This window comes from Felis catus, chromosome C2 (assembly GCF_018350175.1).
Source record: "Felis catus isolate Fca126 chromosome C2, F.catus_Fca126_mat1.0, whole genome shotgun sequence".
Taxonomy (NCBI): domain Eukaryota; kingdom Metazoa; phylum Chordata; class Mammalia; order Carnivora; family Felidae; genus Felis; species Felis catus.
In genome coordinates this window covers 57,598,779-57,624,710 of record NC_058376.1, presented here as the reverse complement: position 1 = coordinate 57,624,710, position 25,932 = coordinate 57,598,779, and the positions used below count along the sequence as shown (strand labels likewise).

The 25,932-nt window shown below is 38.7% G+C and overlaps 1 protein-coding gene and 1 pseudogene across 1 annotated transcript; both read right to left on the bottom strand.

The window, feature by feature from the left end:
* Positions 1-18,509: 18,509 nt before the first annotated feature.
* LOC101094618 (high mobility group protein B1-like) lies at positions 18,510-19,129 on the bottom strand. Its single transcript, XM_045036439.1, has one exon. It carries the CDS (start codon positions 19,126-19,128, stop codon positions 18,664-18,666), a length of 465 nt encoding a protein of 154 aa, XP_044892374.1. The 5' UTR covers position 19,129; the 3' UTR covers positions 18,510-18,663.
* Positions 19,130-19,782: 653 nt separating this feature from the next.
* LOC101094368 lies at positions 19,783-20,811 on the bottom strand (annotated as a pseudogene).
* Positions 20,812-25,932: the final 5,121 nt, after the last annotated feature.

Genomic DNA, 25,932 nt, shown 5'->3' with positions numbered 1-25,932 from the left:
ATTGAACCTAGCTTACTTTGGAAGAGTCCTTGATCTAGTCTGAACTTTTACTTATCTCCCTTGCCTAAAAAAAAAAAAGAAAAAAAGAAAAGAAAAGAAAAGAAAAGAAAAGAAAAATTGTACGATCAGATGTACAATGCCAAGCTATTAAGATATGATTCACTATGGGTAGATTCTCATTTAAATAAATTTCTCACATTTTAACTATCTTTTGTTCAATTAAGTATCTAGTTTGAATGAAGGTACTGTTGAAATAAAGATGAGAAATCAAAGAGTAGGAAATCCACTTCCAGGGGCATGGCATTAAAAAGGAAATTATCTTCTCAAAAGAGGTTTTCCTTAATTTGACCTAACTTCAATTGTCTCTCTACACATAACATTAGAATTCTTTAGTTCTACATTCGAAAATGGTTTCTGTTGCTCATTTTGCACTCAGTTTCTTCACGAATATACCTAATGTGAAGACTTCTGCTCTCAGCCTGTCTCTCTCCACCTCAGACATTTAGCAAAACGCCAGAAACAGCCAGTCTTGTGTAGAGGAGACTGGCAGCCTCTCCATGGACATACTACCATTAAGGTTACCTGAAATTGATGAGCTGCCATCTTCCTCTATCGTCCCGGGGTGACTTTTGTTATTTTCACTTTTCCTGATGGCACAGATATTTTATGTTCACTGGGGTTCTCCCAGGCTTTAGAGTTTGCAAAGATGCTTCTGATTTATAAAGCAACCCAGATTTTTCAAAAAAATTTTTAACATTTATTTATTATTGAGAGACAGAGAAGGAGCATGGGAGGGGCAGAGAGAGGGGGGACACAGAATCTGAAGCAGGCTCCAGGCTCTGAGCTGTCAGCACAGAGCCAGATGTGGGGCTCAAACTCACAAACCGCGAGATCATGACCTGTGCTGATGTGGGACATTTAACTGACTGAGCCACCCAGGTACCCCAGCAACCCAGATTTTTTACAGCGTATCTTTTCTCAATAACCTGGATAGAAATTTCCATGGATAAAATAGCCTGATGAAAATTCAAATGTGATATTACTAAAAACAAAATATATGAATATTAAAATACTTATTACATTGAACTTTGGAACATAGGGAGTGGACAGCGTATTTTCAAAAGTCAAGCCTTAGCAGGCCCTTATGATGATTTAAGACCCTTTAGAAAAGAGGCTATTCTTCCCTTCCTGGCCTACATTCCATCTTAGAGAAACTGCCCATTTCCCACTCTCAGACCTCTCCCTCAGTCCCTCTGAACTGGGGAAAAAAAAAATGTATGTAAACCTAACACTCTGGTACAGATGATTGACTTCAGGGGGACAATCCGGGATTTGAAAATGTGACTCAGAATATTAGTTGGTTGTAGAAGCTAGTCTTAGAATATAAGGTCATCTCTTGTGAACAGAAAAACAGAGGAAAACTGTTGATGCATAGAAAAAGAGAAGAGTTAAGCAAATATACACGGAGGAGTAAGGAAAAGAGAGCAACTGGGCTGGGCAGTTCCTGCCAGCTTTCCAGTTCCTGGCTATCCCAGATGCACTTCCTATCCTCTGAAATGCCCTTGCCTCAGCCAGTTCAAGTGAACGTCTCTTTCTTGCAACTAAACAAACAATGCTCGACTAAGACAATGCTTATGGCTAAGAGTTCTTTATTTCCAACTGGAGGAATAATAGAATAACAGGGATAACAGACTCAATATGAGAGCCACCACGCTGTCCAACCCAAATATTTCCTATTACTTTTTTCTTTATTTTTTTTTAATTTTTTTTCAACGTTTATTTATTTTTGGGACAGAGAGAGACAGAGCATGAACGGGGGAGGGGCAGAGAGAGAGGGAGACACAGAATCGGAAACAGTCTCCAGGCTCTGAGCCATCAGCCCAGAGCCCGACGCGGGGCTCGAACTCGTGTACCGCGAGATTGTGACCTGAGCTGAAGTCGGACGCTTAACCGACTGAGCCACCCAGGCGCCCCCACTTTTTTCTTTATTAATAATTTGAATTAAAAAAGTAAAAAGTAACACATGCTTATTTTAAAATATCAAATAATACAGAATTAAAGAAAGTTGAAAATACATACCCCAGGTTTCACTTTCTCCAGATTCCATTCCTCAAGCAAATTCCTGTTAATTCGTTGCATAGCTTTCTAGATTTATATATATTTATTTATAGATATTAAAAATACATATTTTTAAAAATTTGTATATTTAAAAATAGTATCTATCTATCATCTATCTCTTAGTCCTGTTTCAACTTAAATATGATGTCTCTTCTTTATTCTTTTCCAGACAGAGGAAACATGTGCTCAGGACCCTCTTATATGAATGCCTCCTGGGTCTGAGGTTGGCCATCAATTAATTGCTTCTGAGTTTTCCTTTCTCCAAGTTAGGCAATCCCAAATCCATGATTTTTTCCTTGGTAGATCTATTTCAAAATATTTTTTTCTCTTTCTCACTATAAAAGAATAATCAGGCTCTGAATTAAGGGCTCTAATAAAATGTTTACAAATATTTAATATTATAATTTTAATACTGGCTATCTCTGGATCAGTCTCATCATCTGTATATTGGGGTCACTGACTTATCTAGTCAGTTCTGAGGCTTAATTTTGTTTGACATTCAGTTGATTACTCGCAGCTCATAGACACTACTGTCATGTATAGTGGCCGTTATCTCGGTTAATTCATCGTCTTCTTTCAAATTGATACTGAACAGAAACACAGGTTTCTTATTTAACAAAATGTGACCATTTTAAGGCCAAAGATGGAGAATGGATTTTCTTTAGAGATACACTCCCCGTTTCTCCATATTTCCTGCACACTGGTGATCATCTAAATTACCCACTGTACATCAACATCTGAATACTTAAAAAGTTAGAGAAAGGTCTTTTTGAAAAAAAATTTTTAATGTCTGTTTATTTTTGAGAGAGAGACAGAGTAAAAGAGGGGGAGGGGCAGAGAGAGAGAGAAAGAGAGAGAGAGATACAGAATCTGAAGCAGGCTCAGAGCCTAACATGGAGCTCTACACCACCAACTGTGAGATCATGACTTGAGCTGAAGTCAGACTCCCAACCAACTGAGCCACCCAAAAGCCCCATAGAGAAAGGTCTTTTTAAGTAAAGTAGCTAATTAAAATTTGTTTTACAGTTTTGGTATTTCTGAGATATCCAACCAGAAAAAATAACAGCTGGTGTTTTCCTTTTCAATTATTATTTTTTTTTTGAATTTTTTTTCAACGTTTTTATTTATTTTTTTGGGACAGAGAGAGACAGAGCATGAACGGGGGAGGGGCAGAGAGAGAGGGAGACACAGAATCGGAAACAGGCTCCAGGCTCTGAGCCATCAGCCCAGAGCCCGACGCAGGGCTCGAACTCACGGACGGCGAGATTGTGACCTGGCTGAAGTCGGACGCTTAACCGACTGCGCCACCCAGGCGCCCCTCAATTATTTTTTTAAACCTCTGTTGTTAAAATAATTTTTGAAACATATGATACATACATAAAGTATATAAGACCTACCTGTGAAGTTAAAATAATAGTAAAAAAAAAAAAAAAAAATCTCTGTAGTCACCACCCAGTGTTGGAGACAGGACATTGCCAGCAGGTTGGAGGCACCTTGCCTAAAGTATTCCTTATGCTCTCTCCCAGAAGTAACTTCTACACTAAATTTTTATTCCTCTTGCTTTCCTTTGTAGCTTTGCCACCTAGATATCTCCTTAAGCATTATTGTGTTGCTTAGTTTCCTCAAATCTTAAATTTTACACAAAGTGAACTACATTTCATGAATTTGTCTGGGATTATGTCAAGATAAATTCATTCATGTTGGTGAGTGTAGGCTGAGTTCAATCATTTCATTGATGAGTAATAAATATTTCATTGTATGAATATTGCACAATTTATTTATCCATTGTATTAGTGATGAGCTTTGGGGTTACTTCCAGTTTCTGCTACTATGGACAATACCTATGGGCATCCTTAGGTAGTTGCCTGGCAGAAGGATTTCTGGATTCCATTAAAATGTTTTTAAACACAAAGCAAAGGTCCTTACACATAGTAGGCCCTGAGAAATACTTGAGTCAATTAATTTCAATAATCTGCTAGTTGGTGTAAAGTCTTTTTAATATTTCCTAGCAAATATGTACCAAAGAACAAATATGAAGAACATATTTGCAGATGGAATGTAAAGTGAAGACTTGGTAATTGTTTAATTTGATTTACCCATTCCAAAAGGAATATACCCTCGCTGAAAAAAACCTGGCACAACTCGAAAGGGATAATGTTTCCATCATGTGTGTTCCTTGCTGGGCCACCAAGCAAGAATGCATTTGCCCAGCTAAGCCCTCTTAAAACTTTCTAGGACAAGGACAGATGGAAACAAATACAGTAAGTCAAATATTTGCCCAGCTGACTTTTTCTGTCAAATTGGTGTCTATTTGGGTGGCAGTCAACTTTCCCTTCAAGTCTCCTCCTGGTCCTTTTATTGCCATTCAAAACATTCCTATTCCAATTCCCATCAAAAAGCATTTATTAACCACTTAGTTATTCATTGTATTGCAAATGAAATCATGGTTGCAAAGTGGACTAATGCAAAAGGGCTGTAGCCTTTGTTAGTGAAGAAAGCTTAATAACTTTGCTTAACCTATATCTCATGTTAAGACTTTACTTGTAATATCTATTCTTTCCATACAATTTGATGGATTTATATGCCAACAAAGGCCTAGATATCAGGAACTCAAAGGTAACTTATGATAATGTCCTTGTCATCACATGTAATGCCAGGAAAGCCTGAGTTTGTCCATCTTCCCCCTCTGGCAGGAAATATTAGGAGGTAGGTACTTCCTGCCTTGGGATTAGGCCTTCCCGTGTTCTCAGAAAGGGTATTGATCATAACGCAGCGTTCAGGATTCCAGATTTTCTTGCCCTGACATCAGTGACCAATCTTTCTCTCTCTTTTCTTACCTGAATTCCTGGCTTCCAAATGCTTAGCTTATTTCTTTTGTTTCTTAATAGTCATTATTAATGACAGCCATTATTAATGATTAATCATCATTAATGATCGCTGTAGATGTAATTGGGGTGGCCCGATTTCCAGCTGAGATGTGGGTAACTGCCCCAGGTAGTGAACCACATTTCCAAATAGTGTGTTTGACTTTACTCACTTAGATAAGCAGTTTAGCAAGAAATCAATCTCTTTTTCTCTGACGCTCATCTCCTCCCAGATGTCTTTTCATATTCCAAGGGCCAGTTCTGCTTGTTCCTGTCATGTTGCCAGCTTTATTGTCTTTATATTTCTTGCAATTAAGCAATGCCTGAAACACTTCTTATGGCTGAAATGTCTTTAAATCTAATCTATAGATTTCTAGCTCAAGGGTGATAGGACCACTCTTATTAGATGAGTGTCTGAGGTCAGCTGTCTTTGGGCCATCTTTTCTCTTTGGAATAGTTACCTGCTAAGGCATTAGAGCTGCTATGAGGTCTTACACAAATGTCTCCCACAATAATATTTTATTTGGTAACATTTTGAGTTGGAAGAATGAGAAGTAACGTATGCTTATCTTGTAAGAATGGGGATTGGACTCATTACCTTGATAGAATTGCCAGATAAATACAGGATTTCCAATTAAACATGAATTTCAGATAAATGATACATTTTTTTAGTCTGAGTAGGTCCCATGCAATATTTGGGACACATTTATACTAAAATATTATTCATTGTTTACCTGAAATTCAAATTTAACTGGTCATCTTGCATTTTAGCCTGGCAACTCTACCCCTCGAGCTGGCAGACCTCACAACGGCCAGCAGATGTTGGTTGCTCATTAAAAAAGTCACTACCTCCTCCAATACAGGGCCACTACCTTATAGCTGGTGTTGCAGCCAAAGCTGGAGGGAACCAGAAGTCCCGTAATCATTTAGAATGGCTAATGTCCAAGAGAATGACGATTAGAATTGACTTTAAGATCCAGTAGCTTTTGCATCAGCCAGTGCAGATCATTGTCTGGTGATTGACTCTTCAGGATTTCAAAGAATGGTCTTTCTCCCCACCACCTTCCTCAGTGCTCTACTAGGACAATGGTGTTCCATAGTAAAATTACCCTGAGGTCCTCATATTCTAGCTTTTTAGATTCATGCACAGAACCTCTCTTCTATCTGCCATGCCACTTGGTTCTAGCTTTTTCTGCTCTCATGGTGACTTTATTTCTGTGGCTTTTTTTTTTTTTTTTTTACTTTTCTTGTCACTGGGCTTCTGTTGGGGTTATCCTAATCTATTCTAACAAATTTCAATAATCTTGACTCTTGGGGTAAAGTGTTTTGTGCTCCTATATTGTTATATCTTAGGAAGCCACTAATCTTATGCAAATATGGTTCCCTCAAGCAATTTCAAAGATTACCTACAATAGCAGTAGCTTCTCTTGAAAGAGAAAGAAGAAAGGAAAGAAGGAAAGGAAGGAAGGAAAGGCAAGAGAAGGGAGATGGAGGGATAAAGAAAGAGAAGGAGGGAGGAAGAGAGAGGAAGAAAAAGAGCAGAAAAAAATTAGAAAGTTCCACTTCTTTGCTGGGAATTAAAAAAAAGGAATAAAGAAAGGAAAAAATAAATTTATTTGACATAGATCCTAAAATGTATTATATGTTAAAATTAAGGGAAAATGAAGCAGGAATGATTCCAAAATCTAGTGATCACCCCTGTACACATCTTTGGCCCTCCAAATATTTTCCTGTGTGTGTCTGCGTGTTTCTATGGGAATGTATATATAATCATACATACAAATGGGTTCATACTCAACAACCTATTTTTAAATATCCTTTTTTTTCACTTAATAGAATTTTATAAATATTTTCCATATGTTAGGGGTGGAAGAGAAACAGTAAAGTATCCCCCAAACCAAGAGAGCTCTTTGAGACCAAGAAACAAAGCAGGCCACTCCATACGGTTTACGCAGGGTTTTATTCAGAGTATGTTACTACAGGGGGGAATCAGACAGAGGATGCTCCATGGCAGCCACATAGTTATTCTCTGCAAAATCCAGACCTTCATCCACAGATTTTACTGGTTGAGGGAACATGCAGAAGGGGATCGTAGTGAGACCAAAGCATTCCCATGCCCCTAAAAGGGCTTGCAGGGACCTAACTGACAGCTAATTTTTAATTAGATCTTGTGGCACCACCTGTCCGTCAAGAAGGAAAAGCTCATGCTGTCTCTAACAGATTCATAGGAGGTCAAAACAAGCCTCCTCCCATCCTGGCTTTGGTGGGCATTTCTAAAGTATATATTAACCTCGAGGGAACCAGAACATGTAGCTCCAGGAGAGGTAACTGAGCAAACTTGAACAAGCTGGAGGGCCAAAGATGAAGTCAGTATTTTCAGCACTCCTACACCACGTCATTGAAAATACTTGTAAAATATCATTTTAGAAACTGTAGAATATGCCACCGATTGTAATGCTTAATTATACTCAATCAGTCAACTATTTTGTACATGTTATTCCGTACTAACATCTTATGGCTAGATCTTTGCCTACATCTTAAGTTATTTCCTTAGAACAAATTATCAGCAGAATTTCTGAAGCTGGGTAAAGGGTATTTCACCCATACCCTTAATTTGTTTTTAATTTGAATAATTCTGGATTTACAGAAGAGTTGCAAAGGTAGTACAAAATGTTCTTATATCCTCTTCGGCCAGCTTCCTCTGATGGTACCATCGTACATAACTCTGGTACATTTACTATGACCAAGTTAACATTGGTAAATATTAAATCGAGGTACAGCATTAATGTCTTTTTTTCTATTCCAGATTCCAATCCATACAATTATGTTGCATTTTAATCTTTTCCAAATTGTTTTTCATGACCATGACACTTTTGAAAAATACCAGATAGCTATCTTATAGACAGTTTGCATTTGTCTGATGCTTTCTCATTATTAGACTGGTAATGTGACCATGTGGCTTTAAGATGTTTTTTTTTTGGTAACATTTTTGACATATATTTTAGAAGCCCTTTTGCCCAATATAAGTGATAGGATAACTGAAAGAAGTTGTTTAAAACAGGAAAAATTTTAAATGATACATACATATCTCACCCACCTCTTTTCTTTTCTCTTTCTTTCTTTCTTTCTTTCTTTCTTTCTTTTTTTTTTTTTTTTTTTGCTTTATGTACCTTCACTTGTCAATATCTTAAGGTTGGGCCAAAGGTTTGAATGTTTGCTTGTATTGTTTTCTGTTTTTAGGACATTCTAATTACTGGATTTCTGAATCATTTTTCTTTCATAAATCGTAACTATAATGAATAAGTCACTTATGATTATAGTTACACTTTGCTTACAATGGAGAGAGAACTTACGCACCTGAAAAGCAGCTCTTCAAGATTTTTACAATTTTCTTTTGTATTTGACTCACCACATCTAATTTGACAGCAATTTTCTTTTTCATTTTCAAAAATTTATATTCATCGAGTCTTTGTAATGCACTTAGTTTCCACTGAAAAAACAAATCGCTTTCCATTTACAGATTATATAATGTTAATTAAATAACAATTATAATAATGAATAGAACTGATGTAAGTGTAGGAAAAACATAACTAATTCTTGGTGATAAGTCCCTTTGATTTTAAACCAAATACTAAACATTGAAAAAGCAGCACTGCTTAGGTGAATTTGAGAGCCCTCTGGGCTCAAGCATTCAGTGTGCAGAAGGAACTAGTCAATGTGCTTTGTAGAGAGAATGGTGAGTGCTGGTTCATCCAGAAAACTGATGAAGAAGACAGCAGTAAAGGGAGCTGCCAAATTGTTCTCCAGTAAAGTTGTCGTCTATGTGAATTTCCCATTCTATTCCCATTCCCATTCTACCTTTGACAGCGTTAGATTGTAGTATAAAACTTGTATATCAACCTAGATTATATAGAAGTCATCTTTGTTGATAATAGAAAATTCCATGTGAGTGATTACTAATAAGATTGAATTTTCTTTATCATTTTGCTTATTGATCATCTGTATTTCTTTGTTTTATTATTTAAAAAACTTTTTTTAAATGTTTATTTATTTTTGAGAGAGAGAGAGACAGAGCATGAGCAGGAGAGGGGCAGAGAGAAAGGGAGTCACAGATCCGAAGCAGGCTCCAGGCTCTGAGCTGTTAGCACAGAGCCCGACGGGGGCTCAAACCCACGAACCGTGCATGAGATCATGACCTGAGCTGAAGTCGGACGCTTAATCGACTGAGTCACCCAGGCGTCCCAATCATCTGTATTTCTTTGTTTATGGTAGTAATGTATTTTTACAAAATTAGCAGCTCAATTCAATGATAAGCCTTTATTTCAAGGTCTCTAGACCAGGAACTGCTTCAGTTATCGGGTAACAATCATTCTAGTAACTACTGTGTTACTAATGGGGAGCTGAACTACTGCCTGTCTCTCCCAAGTTGATCTCTGTCTGGTGACTCCCAGGAGGAACATTATAAGGGTCTTCTTCTTTTAAAAAGCTAGATACAATAAGAGAGGCATCATTCACCAAGAGAAAGGCAATTCGGCATGGGGATTAGAAATATGCCTAGATAAGCCTCACTCCTTATACTTACATGATCTGCTACGGCTGTCCCTTGCCTCTCTAACGTCCACTCCTACTGCTCTCCCCTTTGCTGGCCTTCGTACTATTCTTGGAACACATTGAGCTTGTTCCTACCCAGGGCCGTTCTGCCCGCTGTTCCCTCTGCCAGAAACAGACCTTCCCCAGCTATCTGCATGGTTCACTCCCTTACCTCCTTCAAGTCTTTGCTCAAATGTCACCTTTACACTGGAGCAGCAATCGTTGACTACCATACTTAAAATTGTAACTTACTACCCCCACCACTTCTAACTCCGTTTACTTTTTCTTTTGTTCTGTAACATCTACAAATTTCCTTATTCTATCTCATGTACTAATTTATCATATACGTTGTTTACTTCTGACTCCCATTGCTAGAATGAAAACTCCACGGATTTTTGTCTGTTTTGTGTTCTGACATCCCAGGACAGTGCCTGGCATTTAATAAAAATTTGCCAAATGAGTGAATGAATCAGTTTTACAAAAAAAAGGCCTTCAGGTATGCAAAAGAGAGACACAGGAAAGAGAAGTCCCTACTAGGGTACTCTATCTGGGAAAATAGAAGTGTAATTTTAATCAGGGCCTTTTGAAGATATTTCTGCTCCTTTGTTGACCATCCCACAAGAGTGACTTTGGATCTTCAAGCCACATAGGTCCATCCTTTGCAGCCCTTTTAGATGGTCTGGTTCACCCACATAAGCCTATGTGGGTGTTATGCCAAAAGCCACCCCATCACTAAAACCTCTGTAGATTAGAGATTTCCACACTCTAGTGCTAAACCATAATAGTTTTCAATGGACTTTCTCTCAGATGATTCTTGAAAGCTCAATACTAGATGATTCAGCTCAGAATATTATAACAAAATATGATAGACTCTGTAGTTTAAACAACAGACATTTATTTCTCCCAGTTGTGGGTTGGAAAATGTAAGATCAAGGTGCTGGTGAGGTAGGTTTCATTCTAAATCCTTTTCTCTTGGGTTGCAGGTGGTTGCCATCTAGCTGTGCACTCGTAGGACCTCTTCGTTGTGTGCTTGAAGTGGAGGGAGCAAGCCCTCTGGCATTTCTTCATATAACAGTGCTAATCCCATCGTCAGAGCCCTACCTATAAGACCCCCATCTAACCCCAATTACCTCCCAAAGGACCCCTTTGTAAATACTATCACATTGAGGTTAGAGCTTCAACACATGCATTTCAGGGGGACAAAAACATTCAGTCCATAACACTGAGAGATCAGGACCCTGAGATCTACAGCCCTGAGTACGGAAAGCGTCAGGGAACATTTTCTATACCCATCTCTCCTAGCTCACCAGCCAGATTATCTGGCCTAAAATAATAATCTCTCCCCCCACCCAACCCTTGGAGGAGAAAGCCAGAAGAACTGCTGTAGGTAAAGGCACTGTTGGTCCTCATTTTCTTTCTACTCACTGAGACTATTACTTTCTTTTTTTTTTAATTTAAGAAGGTTTTAAGGATTTTTTTTTTTTTTTTTTTGGTTTAGGCAATAATGAGAAACTGGAGTTTCCACTTTTGTTTAGGACATAGAAAACCATACAAAACGTCACCCCCTCCCCATACTAACAACAAGAATAACCTGGACAGTCTTAAAAAGTATATCTTTTCTTTTTTTTTTTTTTTAATTTTTTTTAACGTTTATTTGTCTTTGAGAGACAGAGCATGAACGGGGGAGGGTCAGAGAGAGGGAGACACAGAATCCGAAACAGGCTCCAGGCTCTGAGCTGTCAGCACAGAGCCCGACGCGGGGCTCGAACTCACGGGCGGTGAGATCATGACCTGAGCCGAAGTCGGCCGCTTAACCAACTGAGCCACCCAGGCGCCCCTAAAAAGTATATCTTTTCTTAAATTTAAACTTCAGACAACTGAAGTTGCAAGGCAGCTGGCTGCCCTGAACTGAATCTCAAAGAGCAACAAACCCTTCCAAGGAGAGATAGGACACACAAACTCCTTCACCTTTAGCAGAGCCTGGGATGAAGACATGGACTTTGTGTAAGCAGGTGAGAAGAAATTAGTTAAAATGTCAACAAGTTCCCATGGGCCAAGGGTGGGCTATGATGGCAGTTTAGAACAACTGAAAGCCCCATTCACAAGGGAAGTTCTCGCTGATTTGCACACTCTTTTCCATGACCTTACCCTGGATGCTCACAAGAAAGACTGGTCAGGGCAGAAGACCAGAGAGAGCTGTCCTTGGATCCTCAGAAATAAGGAGATGTCTGGTTGTCATGGGGATAGAGGCAGGAACAGGGAAAGGGCCCACCCCAAGGCCCAGGTGCACAGACTCTGCCTGCCCCTGGGGCTGGACTAGGAGAATCAAGAACCACCTCCAGTCTCCAGCAGGAGCCTAGCATCAAATAATAAGCAGCAATAGTCTACTGCTGACAGAGAGGTAAGAAAGAGTTTAGAGAGAAATGCTCTTGGAGGCACAGGCACGCAGGGACTGATGATGAAACCTGAGGGATGGAACAGGAACACTGAGAAAAGCCAACACGCCTCCCTGGCCCTGAAGGCCTCACATCAAAGCATAAACCCACCACTGGAAGAATATGAAGACATGTGCCTTGAGATGATAAAAACGAAGCTCAAATAGGACTTTGACATGGGTTGTAAAAGGGTTGAGAAAGCATGTACTTGACAGTCTACCTTTTCAATCTTTCTTGCCTTACACCTGGCTCAACACTTTGATCTTAGAAGAATGAGTGTTTGAGATTTTCCATGGCTCCATTGTTGGCAGCCACAGAGCAGCGAGAGCCTTCCCAAAGAGTGGCTCAAGTGGTGCAGGTGACTAGGAGGTGCAGGACTGTCCTTGGTCCTCAGTGCTATCATAAACTGTGACATTCTAGAATCCCAAATCAAACTTTGTGAGTGGTTATTTGTTCTGCCCACATGAGGGGAAGGATCTAATATTGGGAGTCCTGTGCCTGCTCCTGCTCGTTGCTGTGGCTGTTGTGGTTTGATTTTGGATCCACTTATTGGTCCTTGCACCACTATTCATGCCAGCACAGCCAGACTAAGTGGCTATAGCCAGGGTGAATTAGAGGAAAATTCATTTACCATTGTTCCCAGTGGGATAATTTTTTTCAACTATCACACACTGGAAAACACGTACAGGCAATTTGGCTTTATGAAACTTCTGCTAGGAAAATCAATGCAACATCGATGATGTTAAATGGTAAGGTTAGTTTTTAAAAACAATATTTCCCTAGATTCTCCAGCACATTCTCTAGGAATTCTTCTATGAGTTCTGTAAACATTCACAGGAGGCTATAGAATAGTTGAAGATACAATTCATTTTCCAAGGTCAAATTTACTTCTTGGAAGGCCCTCTATATTCTGCATGTGAACATAATTGCACAATGAAGAAACACAGCCTCAAATATGTTGATTACAATATAATTTCCATCACTTCACACATGAATTGCTCAAGATTTAAACTTCAAATTTAAATACAACACATATTCAGAAGAGACAAAAAAGTACCATTTACTCATACTGTTCCTCAAAATTTCAAATATGTTGATGACTGAATCAAACTTGGAATTCACGATTACCTTGAATGTGTACAGATATAATTTCTCTTAAAAAGGCAACAAATACCTAAAAACAACAACTGTTTTCTACCTAAATAATGAGTTAAAATAATTTAACAATTTGGTTTGTTTAGAAACTATAACATATGCCTGTAATATGAAAAGTAGAAAAAAAAAGCCTTAATCTCATCTCAATTCCCTTCATATTCTGGAGGAACTGAAAAAAAAGGTAATATAAGCCAGTTATAACATTTCTTTTGTTTGTAGGTGATGATGATCCTAAAAATAAAGGCAATTGCTACCTATGTTAGAGCTGTAGTGTAGGAATCTGAGGATATGTCAGTATTCCAGTAAACAGTAAGAGGGATAAAAGAGAGAAAAGCCCATGGCATGGGTTCCTTCTATCTGTCTTCCTATCTTCAGATATAAGCTTTTGCAAAACAAAAGTGGGTGGGATTATGTCTTTTTCATGTCTTCCTGAGGGCATGGAAGGTCTTTTTAATGTCATTTTGGTTTTTTTCTTTTTAAGATGGTCCTGGATCTTCTTTTTACTGTATTAATTTGTGGAAGAATGTAGCAGGCACTTGGATCGATTTGCTGGGGGCCCACGTAGTAGTTTAGAGCTAGCACTTGTGACAAAGACTGTTTGCTTCAAGAATTAGTTTGTTACACACTTTCTGAATTGGGAGAATTCAATTTTATTCCAGTGTATTTTGAACATCTAGCAAATTCTGCTTACAGTTTTTCTTAGGTCTCTTTTTTTTGCATTTTTATTGAGCTTTCTTTTTTTTTTCTGAGCATGAGTTATACATGTTCATTATAGAAAATCTAAATATCACAGAAATATGTCTCCTATAAGCTTTCCCAAAGACATTAGTTTAGACCAGTAGACTTTTCATTCTGTAACCTAACATGGTCTAATGATAGTCTGTGTTATGGAGAAAAAAAATACTTTAGAAAATTAGAACGTAGTTAGGTTCTTCAGAAATTGCCACAAGATATGTGGACCTAAAGTTTAATAAATCTCCTATATTCCTTCTTAGACCTCATTCTGAGTGTATTCTCTTCTTATAAATTATGATACTACCATTTTCAATACAGTGTAAAAAATACCTCCAAGCTCAACTCAAAGATCCAGTGACATTGTCAGTAGTTCCCCCAATGAAATTCACTTTGTTTGAATTTAGATTTAGATTTTGGATTCTGAAAGATATTTTAGTTTGCCTTCCAAATAATGAACAAATATAGAGACCAAAAAAGAAGGCCTCAGAATTGAAAATGTTTGGCTAAATATCATTAGTTTACAACTTACTAAGGTTGGTTAAATAATGTTTAAATAAATTGCATTTAGTAGTTTTATTATACTGCTAATGTTCAGTAACACATTACCTATCTGGCATTTAGTTAACCAGCAACCTTAACCCTTCAGAACATAGCTTGAAACCAAAAATAAAACCAAAATAGATCGCAAGAACAAAAGTTCTCATTCCTCATGTGGAAGGTCTCCCAGGTCCTCCTTCAAAGTCAATTTGCTCTTATGTAGGACATAATATTATGAAGTTTTATATATGATTTTAATAAGCTTGGCTATCAGGTTTATGACCATCTTCAAGGTTAGAAGAATCACATTAGGAGAAGGGAGAGTTGCTTTTCCATTCAAAGACATCAGCAACCTTGAGAAGTAGGAACTATGAACTTGAAGACAAAGGGAAAAGAATTTTAAAAAATCTATAAATAAAAGACCTAATTTTTCAAAAATTTCAGTTTAGGTTTGGAATAACAGCTCCTTAAATGGTCTATTGTATGCCCTATGAATCACAAAAATCTCCCTTACACACCCAACGTCTTTAAAGAACATTTCATCAACCTAGTTAACAATACTTTGCTCTTCTTTGAGGATAGAAGGTCTCTTCAGAGCTCTTTCAGTGGTAGATAGTATGGTCCTACTCTGGTCTCCTATGGGTTAGAAGTGGATTGTCCACATTTTTGACCGTCTAAACTCCTTATAACCAGCACCACCACTCCTTCACATTCCTTCTCACTTACAGCCTTGGCTATCTAGCTATTAGCATGATATGGTATAAAGGACACTAACTCTGTAGTCAAAGAGACACAGTTTTGAATCCAGCCCTGCCATTGACAAATTCTATAACCTGGGATGAATTACTTAGGTTCTGTGATTTCAGTTTAATCATCTGTGAATGATTTTGATCATCTGTGAATGAGGATGAGGGAATACTATCATAGGGGTATTGTGAAAACTGAATATGAAAATGCCTAACTATGCATACTATATAATAAGTGTCCATTATTGCTATTACCAACTACCTACCCTCATTCTTCTCTAGTAATCCTCAACTGCTGAATTTCTGATGATTCCACAATCATAGAAAGCTTTGGTACCTGGCTCGTTGGTTCTTTGTCAGTGCTTGACATCGTCCATTCAATATTCCTACCTCATTATTACTTTGCTACTTTTCAGCAGCCCCTTGTCAGGGGCTGACTTGTGCCTTGGTAGTGGATCTATATCATCTCATTGTTTCCCAGATCTGCTGTATATCTGAGATGTTAAATTCTAAGGTGTGCTTTGTTTTGTTATTGTCTTCTTTTCCTCTACTTCTTTTTCTTCTTGCATCTATATTTGCTTTTACAAATAGAGTCCAAAAACTTTAGCCCAATAACTGCTTAATTGTCTTCTATTATCTAAAGTCTACTTTCTTGCTTTTTTCTCCTATCCAGTCTACACCTGGTGACTCAAAGCTTCAAGCATTCATACAGTACTCTCTTCTCTCTTGCCCCTTGTCCTTCCAATGTACCCCTCTCAAATTTCCTTATCTATGTGCAACCTAGCTTTTCTGTTCATACAAGTCCTTTATCAGATATATTTGTTGAAAATATTTTCTCAATCTATGTTCTGCTTAATCATTTTCTTAAATAGTGTCTTTGGATGAACAGAAGGTTTTAATTATGAAGTCCAATCACCAAAATTTCTTGTATGGCTGGTGCTTTCTGTGTCCTGAGAAATTGTTGCTTACTTGATAGTCATGAAGAATTTCTCATATATTTTCATTGGAAGTTTAGCTTTTACATTTAGGTCAGAAATCCATCTCCAATTAATCATTGTGTATTGTGTGACATAGGCGAAAAGGTCCATTTATTTTTTTCATATAGTTACCCAGATCTGTTGGAAGACTTTTCTGCCCCCACTGAATTGTTTGGTACCTTTATGGAAAGCAGTTGCTCAAACGTGTGTATCTCTTTATTGATGGCATATTCTATTACATTAATTTATTTGCCTTTCTTTATGCCAATACTATTGTTAAAAAACACATCTCTGTAGATCTCTTGTAAAGTCTCATGTCTTGTGAGCAGAGGTACTAATGATCTTTGCTCTGGATTACTTTTTCAAAGATATTTATATAGAAAATAGTCTTAAAAAACAGAAATAATGTCTCCCTCCAGAATAAAGGAAGGCTTGTTTATTGCCTATTATTATAAATATAATGAAGATCATGTTTCCCTCGTAGGCAAAGGTCAGGCAGGCTCACTGTCTAATATTAAAATATTTGGGTTCCCTAAAGTCGGGATTCCTCTTCTGTACTGGACTCTACTGTGTGTTCAGTTATCATCTGACACTTTTTGTGTCATTCTGTGGGAACTGGTGCTCAGTGAACTGACACTAATGCTGATAATCTGGCTATAACTATTGCCATGAGTAATAAGGTCCTTTATCACTGATCCTGGAGTGTTAGGTCTTCTGCCAGCATCCTCGAAAACTAGCAGGCTACAGGTCCAGCATATGCTCTGTCTTGGTGAACTTTCTATGTGGATTTGTAAAGAATGTATATTTTCCCATTGTTGGATGCAGTGTTTTATAAAATCAATTAATTTAAGTTGGTAACTACTGTTTAAATCTTGCACATGCTTATTTTCTTTCCAACTATTTGTTCTATCAAAGACTTAGGGAGAAATTTTAAGGATCTCATTCTCTATTTCTATTTCATTCAGTTTTTGCTTTGTGTATTTTGAACCTATGTTAATAGGTGCATACACATTAATGACTGTTGTGTGTTTTTTTTTTTAACAAATTGATTTGCTTTTAAGCTATGACATGTCCATCTATACCTGTGGTAATATTTCTTTTTTTAATGTTTATTTTTGAGAGATAAAGATAGAGATAAAGATAAAGAGAGAGAGAGAGAGAGAGAGAGAGAGAGAGAATAAGCAAGGGAGGGGAAGAGAGCAAGATGATAAAGGATATGAAGCAGGCCCTGCATTGACAGCAGACATCCTGATGTGGGGCTTGAACTCTCGAACCATGAGATCATGACCTGGGCCAAAGTCAGGCGCCTAACTGACTGAGCCACCCAGGTGCCCCAATATTTCTTGTCCTCATGTCTATTTTCTCTGCTAATTACATAGCCACTTAAACTTAAAATCTCCAATGGCTCCAAATAACCTTCATAATAAATGTCAAACTCTTAATCTTGGCATTCAAAATTCTTATTATCTGGTTTATGTCTACCTCTCCATCATTAAATGTCTTACAGTTCTGCCACCTTAACCCAGTGTAGTGACAAAACAACTTCTTTGAGTTCTTAAAATTCTCCATGCTCTTCCCTTTTCTCTAGCTGGCTAACTTCTCTTTATCTTTAGAAATCACCTGTTTTGGGGAAACTTCTCCCATCCCCTCTCCCAAAGCACACATGCTGGCTTTGAATTAGGTGCTCCATTTCTGAGCTTTTACAATACCTTGTGGCTATCTATAACTATAGCATAGTTATTATAAAGGTGCTTTATAAGTTTTAATTCTCTTGTCTATCTCTCATATCATAGTGTAAGTTCATCAAGAAAAGGAGTTTTCCTCTCATCGAGGTACTCAATAAATGCTTATTGAAAGAATGAATAGAGCATGATCCATTACTCACAAAGAGGACCATAGATCATTAAAAATATTTTATTTTATTTTTTAATTAAAAATTGTATTTACTTAGAAGCATTCAGAATGTCAACAAAACAGCTGCAACTTTTTTTTTTTTGCCATTACAGAGTAGTATTCAGTTAACAGAACAATAATTATTTCACATAAGCTGCATCAGAGACAACTGAAGATGAAAAAACTACCATCCCCATATATAACTAATTTGTGCTGTGCACTAACAAGAACCTGCTTTAAATTTCCATGCCAATTTACAACCTGCATACTGTACCGGGCAAGGTTAGTGACTTTTGACAATACTACCAGGACAGGGCTATCTAAAGACACATTCCACAGTGTGTTAGCTATACAAAAAAAAAAAAAAAAAAAAGACACGGTACAACTTAAAAACAAATCTTACATAGCCTTACATTTTAATTTTTTTTTCTTTAAAAGGAGCTGTGCACAGGGGGGTTAAATGCTTTATAGACAAGGAAAAAAACTGTTCTAGAACCAACTTATTCACCATCATCGTCTTCATCTTCCTGGTCCTCCTCCTTTTCCTTCTTTTTTTTTTGCTTTTTTTTGGCTTGACGACTCTCTTTGTAGCCGCATCAGGCTTTTCTTTAGCTCAGTATGCAGCAATATCCTTAGCCTTCTTTTCATAAGGCTGCTCATCATCTGCGGCAGAGTTATTCCACATCTCTCCCAGTTTCTTTGCAACATTACCAATGGATAGGCCAGAGTGTTCTCCTTTGATTTGAGGGCAATACTCAGAACAAAACAAGAAAAAGGCTGAAGGAAATCTCTCGGGGGCAATGGGATCCTTAAACTTCTTTTTTGTTTCCCCTTTAGGGGGGATATAAGTTTTCATTTCTCTTTCATAATGGGCCTTGTCCGCCTTTGCCATGTCTTCAAATTTTCCTTTCTCTTTAGCAGACATGGTCTTGCACCTCTCTGAGCACTTCTCAAAAAATTCCCAGAAGCCGACTGGAGCATCTGGGTGCTTCTTCTTGTGCTCCTCTAGGCAAGTTTGCACAAAGAATGCATATGATGACATTTTTCCTGTTGGCTTCTTAGGATCTCCTTTGCCCATGTTAAATTATTTTCCTTAGGGAGGCACAGGGTCACCTAATGCTGGTCTGGCTCTCACTTGCCCCATTGCTGTCTCTGTGGAGTTAAATGTACTGCAGTGGGTGTAAGAGTGCGAGCCAAATGCAACCTCCAAAAAGATTTTAAATTATATTTCATGTGCTCTATTTAAGAAGGCACGAAAGTACATAATATGGCTTAAAAATGCTATCATAGAGGTATATCATGTCCAAAATGCTTAACATTTTTTACATGATGCGCATCCTCAGAAAGGCAGAAAACTTGTTACTTGAAGTAAAACAAGTTTGAAGGTTTGTTATGATTTATTATTAGCTCCGTATTTTTAATAACAATGCAAACAGCCATTTGTTCCCCCCAGCCAAACAGCAGGTTTATTAGTGACGCTGGATTCTGTACACATCGTGCAGCATGCACGCAAGCATTCCCTCGGGAGTCTCTCCGGCGGGAGGGACGACACTGGAGTGGTATAAATGAAGCTTTGGTGTGCAGGTTTTCAGGAGAGAGCACAGGTTAACACTGCCAGACGAACGCTTCACACAACACTAGCTCACAATGTGGACTGGGTTTTTAGCCAAGGGGGTAAATTTGAAGTGACTAGACACTGGGGCCACCGCAGACCCGACTTGGGACCGGGCGCCTAGGGCTGGAGCTCTGCCGGGCCCTGTCGTTTTGCCTTCATCTGCAGGTACTGCCCTTTGCCTTGCTCAAAATGCTTCTTCTCGTCCCTGGTCTCGGGCACGAGCTGGGGTACCAGCAGTGACTTGTTCTCCTGGCTCAGGCACACGTAGGGGAAGAAGGCACTGGCAGCCCGGTAGTGCTTCTGCGAGTTGTCCACCACGGGGTTGGCGTCCACCAACACCTCGATTTTCACGGACCTGTTGCTCATGAATGTCATGTGCCCAGAGATGGTAATGATGCACTCTTTTCTGAGCTTGTCGTGTAAGTTAATGGCGTCCACAGACGCAGTGACTATGTTGGTCTTGCAGTGATGTGTGGCCACAATCCTGGCCATCTCGTCCACGAGCTTCATGGTGACATCTCCATGCACAAAGCCGTGCAGGGTGCAGTTGGAAGGCCCCACCGGGTGGATCAAGCTGGACTGGCTGTAGCTGACCGTGTCCGGCTCTGGGTTCAGGACAGGCTGGACGACATCTCCCTTCCTCTACTTGGTCTGCGTGCGCTCCAGCTTCTGGGTCTTGTACCGCTTCCGGCCCTCCTACTCCTGCTCCAGTCGGGGATACATGACTGGAGGCACCTCCAGGACCTCCAGGACCTTGCCCACGTTCTTCAGTGACAGGGGCACGTACCGCAGGGTGGCCTTGTTGGTCAGCTTTTTAGTACCTGTGAGGATGTTTTCAGACATCACGTTGACCTGGACTTTCATGGAATGCTTGGGGGTGGAGGTGATACCTGCACAGAAGTGCACCACCTCGCGGATGCACAAGGGCGACAGGAAGTCGGTGCGCTCCATCCGGGCCAGGGCGGCCACGCGGCTGTTACAGTCCCGGATGCTGACGATGGCCCCTGCCTCCTCCCTCACCTTCAGGATGGTTCCACTGTGGACACTGCCAGCCACACTGACACCATCCGGCCGCGTGATGGGGCAGACCTAGATGGAGGACTAGATGGTCTCCGCGGCAGGACCCAACATGCTGGCCCCGTTGGCGAACAGCTGAAGGAGAACCCAGGTGTTTGGCAGGCCTGGCACGGAATGAACGACCCCGGGCGGCGCCCTGGAGGGGGAGGGCCAAAGACGCCATTTTTTAATATACAGAATAAAAGAAAACAAGATAACCTATCAGACACAATTCCAAAATACTGGCTAGATTTCTCCTGAAGAAGTCTGTCAAAATGTCTCTTCACCTAAATGTACCTCTTAAAGACAGGCAGGTTCCTGGCTTTTTGACCAGGGACTAGCAAGTCCTGACCCACTGACTGCTACTTCGGTTGTAGAAGTTAGTAATAGTCTGCATTTGTTACTTGCCATGATCTGGTGCCTTTACTTCTGTCAACAAATGAAGAAGTGAAGGAATTTGCCTCCGGTAGAACTGCTTAGAGGTAGCAGACCAGTATTTAACCTCAGGCCCATGTGACTAGAGTCTGAAAGTAAACGACCTGGATACCAGACTCTTTCTGTTTTCATGCTGTAGACTGTGGTTAACCTCGACACTAGACTACTTTTGGTGATAACCATGGATCATAAACACAGAACTTAATGTCAGTATTGTTGCTAGCTGTTTTAGAACAAAGCCTTCTGAATGGCGAATAAAACCTCCATATATATTTCTGTTTTCTTATCTGTAACATTTTATCGATAATCATTCCTTATGGGAAGAGTAAAAATTCTCTGTAATAAAAGGAATGTCTGGCATTTGTAAAATATCATAAGACATTTAGAACAAAAACAAATGTCTTATAAATTCGTTGGAGTTGCTTGAAGAAATGTGTAATATTAAGGCAAATTATTAGTGGTTGAAATGTATTTTTCACAAATCCCACCAGTTGTTTTAAGTGCAATCTCACGGTAACAGTTTGTTCAGCCAAGATTAACATAAGCCAATATACACATTTGTAGAAAAATTCGACCCAATTACTTTGAGAAACACTGACATATTTTAGATTAAAATGCCAAAAACTGGAAATTTCTTAATAATTAGTTTCAAAAATGACATTTTTTGGAGAAAAACTGTCCTTAAAAACACCTCCATGCACTTATGTTACATCTATTATGCCACATATTGAGTTACATAAGTGGGCAAAATAAGAAAAGCAACTAATCTCAATAGTTATAGCTCATGTTTTTTTCTAGTTGACATACGAGGCGAGTTGCCTTAAAGGTCATTAGTCATGTGCTCTTGCAGATAAATCTCACAACTGATGCTGTTTAACTTGGCAGGACTATAAAATATTAGAAAGCTGTTATTGAAATTCTGGAAGTTTTTGTAAAGTCCTAAAACTTCAAAAATCGAAACTATTACAAAGATTGTTCATGCTTTTATTTTGTAAAATCAAACTATAGCATCTCCTGGCTTTTTTTTTTTTTTTTTTTACCTCCTCAAATACAGCTACAAGCATATCTTTCCTGGTTTAGGGAAACACAGGTATCCATACGTACCAATTCAATAGGTTTATGTGATTTTTATTGGGATTTTGGGAGAATGGGGAGAAAGCCATCAGAAATACACCTATTATGTTATTTTGTATACAGAAGATTAAGGAAAATATAAGACACTGTAGAGCGGAATGAGCAAGTGTTAACAGAACATTTCAGATAAGAATACTAGGCAGGGACTAGCTAAAATTATTATAATTTCAGATGCTGTCTGCATGAAAAATGTAAACCAGTTATTACAGTAAATCAATTAGAGCATTTCAGGAGTTATGTATGCTGATGAGTAGGAGAAGGAACTTTAGGAGTAGATCAACAGAGCAAATAGACTTTCACCATCAGTGTAAAACATGTACTGGAATTTGGACTTCTTATTCCATCACAACTTGGTATAATCTTTAAGACATGTAGCTCTTAAGTTCCCTTAGCCTGTGACACAATCTCTCTTCTTCTTAAATACTCAGGAGAAGGGTATTCTGTTGATCAAGATCAAGGTCACATATCACTTAATCCTTCATCTAAATGACCACATTACTTCTTGTCTATACCATTAATTTTTACTGCCTTGTGGCTATTGCTGAACTATTACCTCAAAATGCAATTGAATTCTTACAATTTTTAGGGCAGACACCAAATCCTTTACTGCTTGATATACTCCCCTATGACTAGCATTGTAGATGCACTTTAAAATTCACTGAAACCTGTCAGGTAAACATGGCTGATTGAACAAATGTGTTCATCTCTCCACTTTCTCCCAAATTTCCAGCAAAATTACAGGAAGGAATAAAAAAGGTAATGATTTATACAATACAAGATAATGAGAATGGGAGAGAAGACAGCAGTGGACTAGAAAGATAAAAATTGGGGAAATATAGCAAGTGCATGGAAGAAACATTTAATAGTGTAGGGGAGGATGAATCTTAAAAGCAAGCAAAGGGAGGTAACAAAGTGCAAACCTATTCATTTGTCAAACAGTGGAAAGGCTCAGGCATTAGAGGTAACAATCAGAGGAGGGGTATTATGGTCTGAATGTCTGTGTCCCCACTCCCCAAATTCATCTGTTGAAATCCTAACCCCCAAGGTCATGGTATTAGGAGGCAGGGCCTCTGGGAGGTGATCAAATCATGAGGGTGAAACTGTAATGAATGGGATTAGTGCCCTTATGAAAAAGGCCCTAGAAAACTCCTTCGTCTCTTCCACCATGTGAGGATACAATGAGAAGTCTGCAACCTGCATCCTGCAATCTGGAAGAGGACTGTTACCAGAATCCAACCATGCTGGTACTCGGCCTCCAGAACTCATGCTGGTGCCCAGCCTCCGGAACTGTGAGCAATACATTTCTGCTGTTAATAAGCCACTCAGTCTATGGTATTTTGTTATATAGCCTGAGTGATGAGGAGTAATGGAGACTAAAAACTAATGAATTGGGTTAAGATACAAATTAGGATTAGACAGTCATCTAGGTACCCCCCTTACCCCATGCAGCATATGCCCACCCTGATGCCACCTCCAGAGGAAATGAAAGGTACTATACATAAGGTACTCTACATAAGGTACTCTATACATCCCAACAAATGTCTTCCTTATTATCCCTGACCCATTTAGCTCATCCCCCACCCACAACTCCTCCAGCAACTCTCAGTTGGTGCTCTGCATTTAACTCTCCTATGTTTCGTCCCCCTCCTTGTTTTTATATTATTTTTGCTTCCCTTCCCTGTGTTTATCGTTTTTGTGTCTGAAAGTCCTCATATGAGTGAAGTCATGTGATATCTGTCTTTCTCTAACTAATTTTGTTTAGCATAATACCCTCTAGTTCCATCCACATAGTTGCAAAGGGCAAGATTTCATTCTTTTTGATTGCCAAGCAATACTCCATTGTATATATATATACCACTTCTCTATCCATTCATCCATTGATGGACATTTGGGCTCTTTCCATACTTTGGCTCTTGTTGATAGCACTACTGTAAATATTGGGGTCCATGCGCCCCTTTGAAACAGCGCACCTGTATCCCTTGGATAAATACCTAGTAGTGCAATTGCTGGGTCATAGGGTAGTTCTATTTTTAATTTTTTGAGGAACTTCCATACTGTTTTCCAGAGTGGCTGCATCAGTTTGCATTCCCACCAGCAGTGCAAAAGAGATCCTCTTTCTCCACATCCTCGTCAACATCTGTTGTTGCTTGAGTTGTTAACGTTAGCCATTCTGACTGGTGTGAGATAATATCTCATTGTGGTTTTAATTTGTGTTTGCCTGATGATGACTGATGTTGAGCATTTTTTCATGTGTCTTTTAGCCATCTGGATGTCTTCTTTGGAGAAGTGTCTGTTCATGTCTTTTGCCCATTTCTTCAGTGGATTATTTGTTTTTTGGGTGTTGAGTTTGATAAGTTCTTCATAGATTTTGGATACTAACCCTTTATCTGATATGTCATTTGCAAATATCTTCTACCATTCCTTTGTTTTGCTGATTGTTTCCTTTGGTGTGCAGAAGCTTTTATTTTGATGAGGTCCCAATAGTTCATTTTTGCTTTTGTTTCCCTTGCCTCTGGAGACATACGGAGTAAGAAGTTGCTGTGGCTGAGGTCAAATAGGTTTTTGTCTGCTTTCTCCTCTGGGATTTTGATGGCTTCCTGTCTTACACTTAGGTTTTTCATCCATTTGAGTTTATTTTTGTATGATGTAAGAAAGTGGTCCAGGTTCATTTTTCTGCATGTTGCTGTCCAGTTTTCCCAGCACCACTTGCTGAAGAGACTGTCTTTATTCCATTGGATATTCTTTCCTGCTTTGTCAAAGATTAGTTGGCCACATGTATTTGTGGGTCCATTTCTGGGTTCTCTATTCTGTTCCATTGATCTGAGTGTCTGGTTTTGTGCCAATACCACACTGTTGTGATGATTACAGCTTTGTAATACATCTTAAGTCTGGGATTGTGATGCCTCCATCTTTTGTTTTCTTTTTCAAGATTGCTTTGGCTATTTGGGGTCTTTTCTGGTTCCACACAAATTTTAGGATTGATTGTTCTAGGTCTGTGAAGAATGCTAGTGTTATTTTGATAGAGATTGCATTGAATGTGTAGATTGCTTTGCATAGTATCAACATTTTAATAATATTTGTTCTTCCAATCCATGAGCATGGAATATTTTTCCTTGTGTGTGTGTGTGTGTGTCTTCTTCAATTTCTTTCATAAGCTTTCTATAGTTTTCAGTGTCCAGATATTTCACCTCTTTTGTTAGGTTTATTCCTAGGTTGTATGGTTTTTGGTACACAGTAGTTTTAATGTTTAAATAATAATGATCCCAAACGAAAGTATATGAAAGTAAAAGAAAAGGGGAAGAAAAATTCATAACAAAATAATACAAGAACATGTCCATGAATGAAGGCTGTGACTCTCCAGATTGAAAGTGACTTTCAAGAGACCTGGATAATTAGCTAAAAGAAAAATAAGACCTGATAGGTATCTTGAAAAAAAGAGGCGCAAGCATGTGGACAAGTGAAATAACAGCTGTTGGAAGCGGTGGGAAAAATTAGCAATGGGTAATAAAGAAAACCTAAAAGTGTTTAAAAAAAAGAAATTGTTAACTCTAGGAGAAAATGAAATTTGATTTTGTTTCTAAGGTGTATACACACTGTAGGCAAATGAAATTTGGTTAAAAAAGGTAATAGCACGTGGTCTGC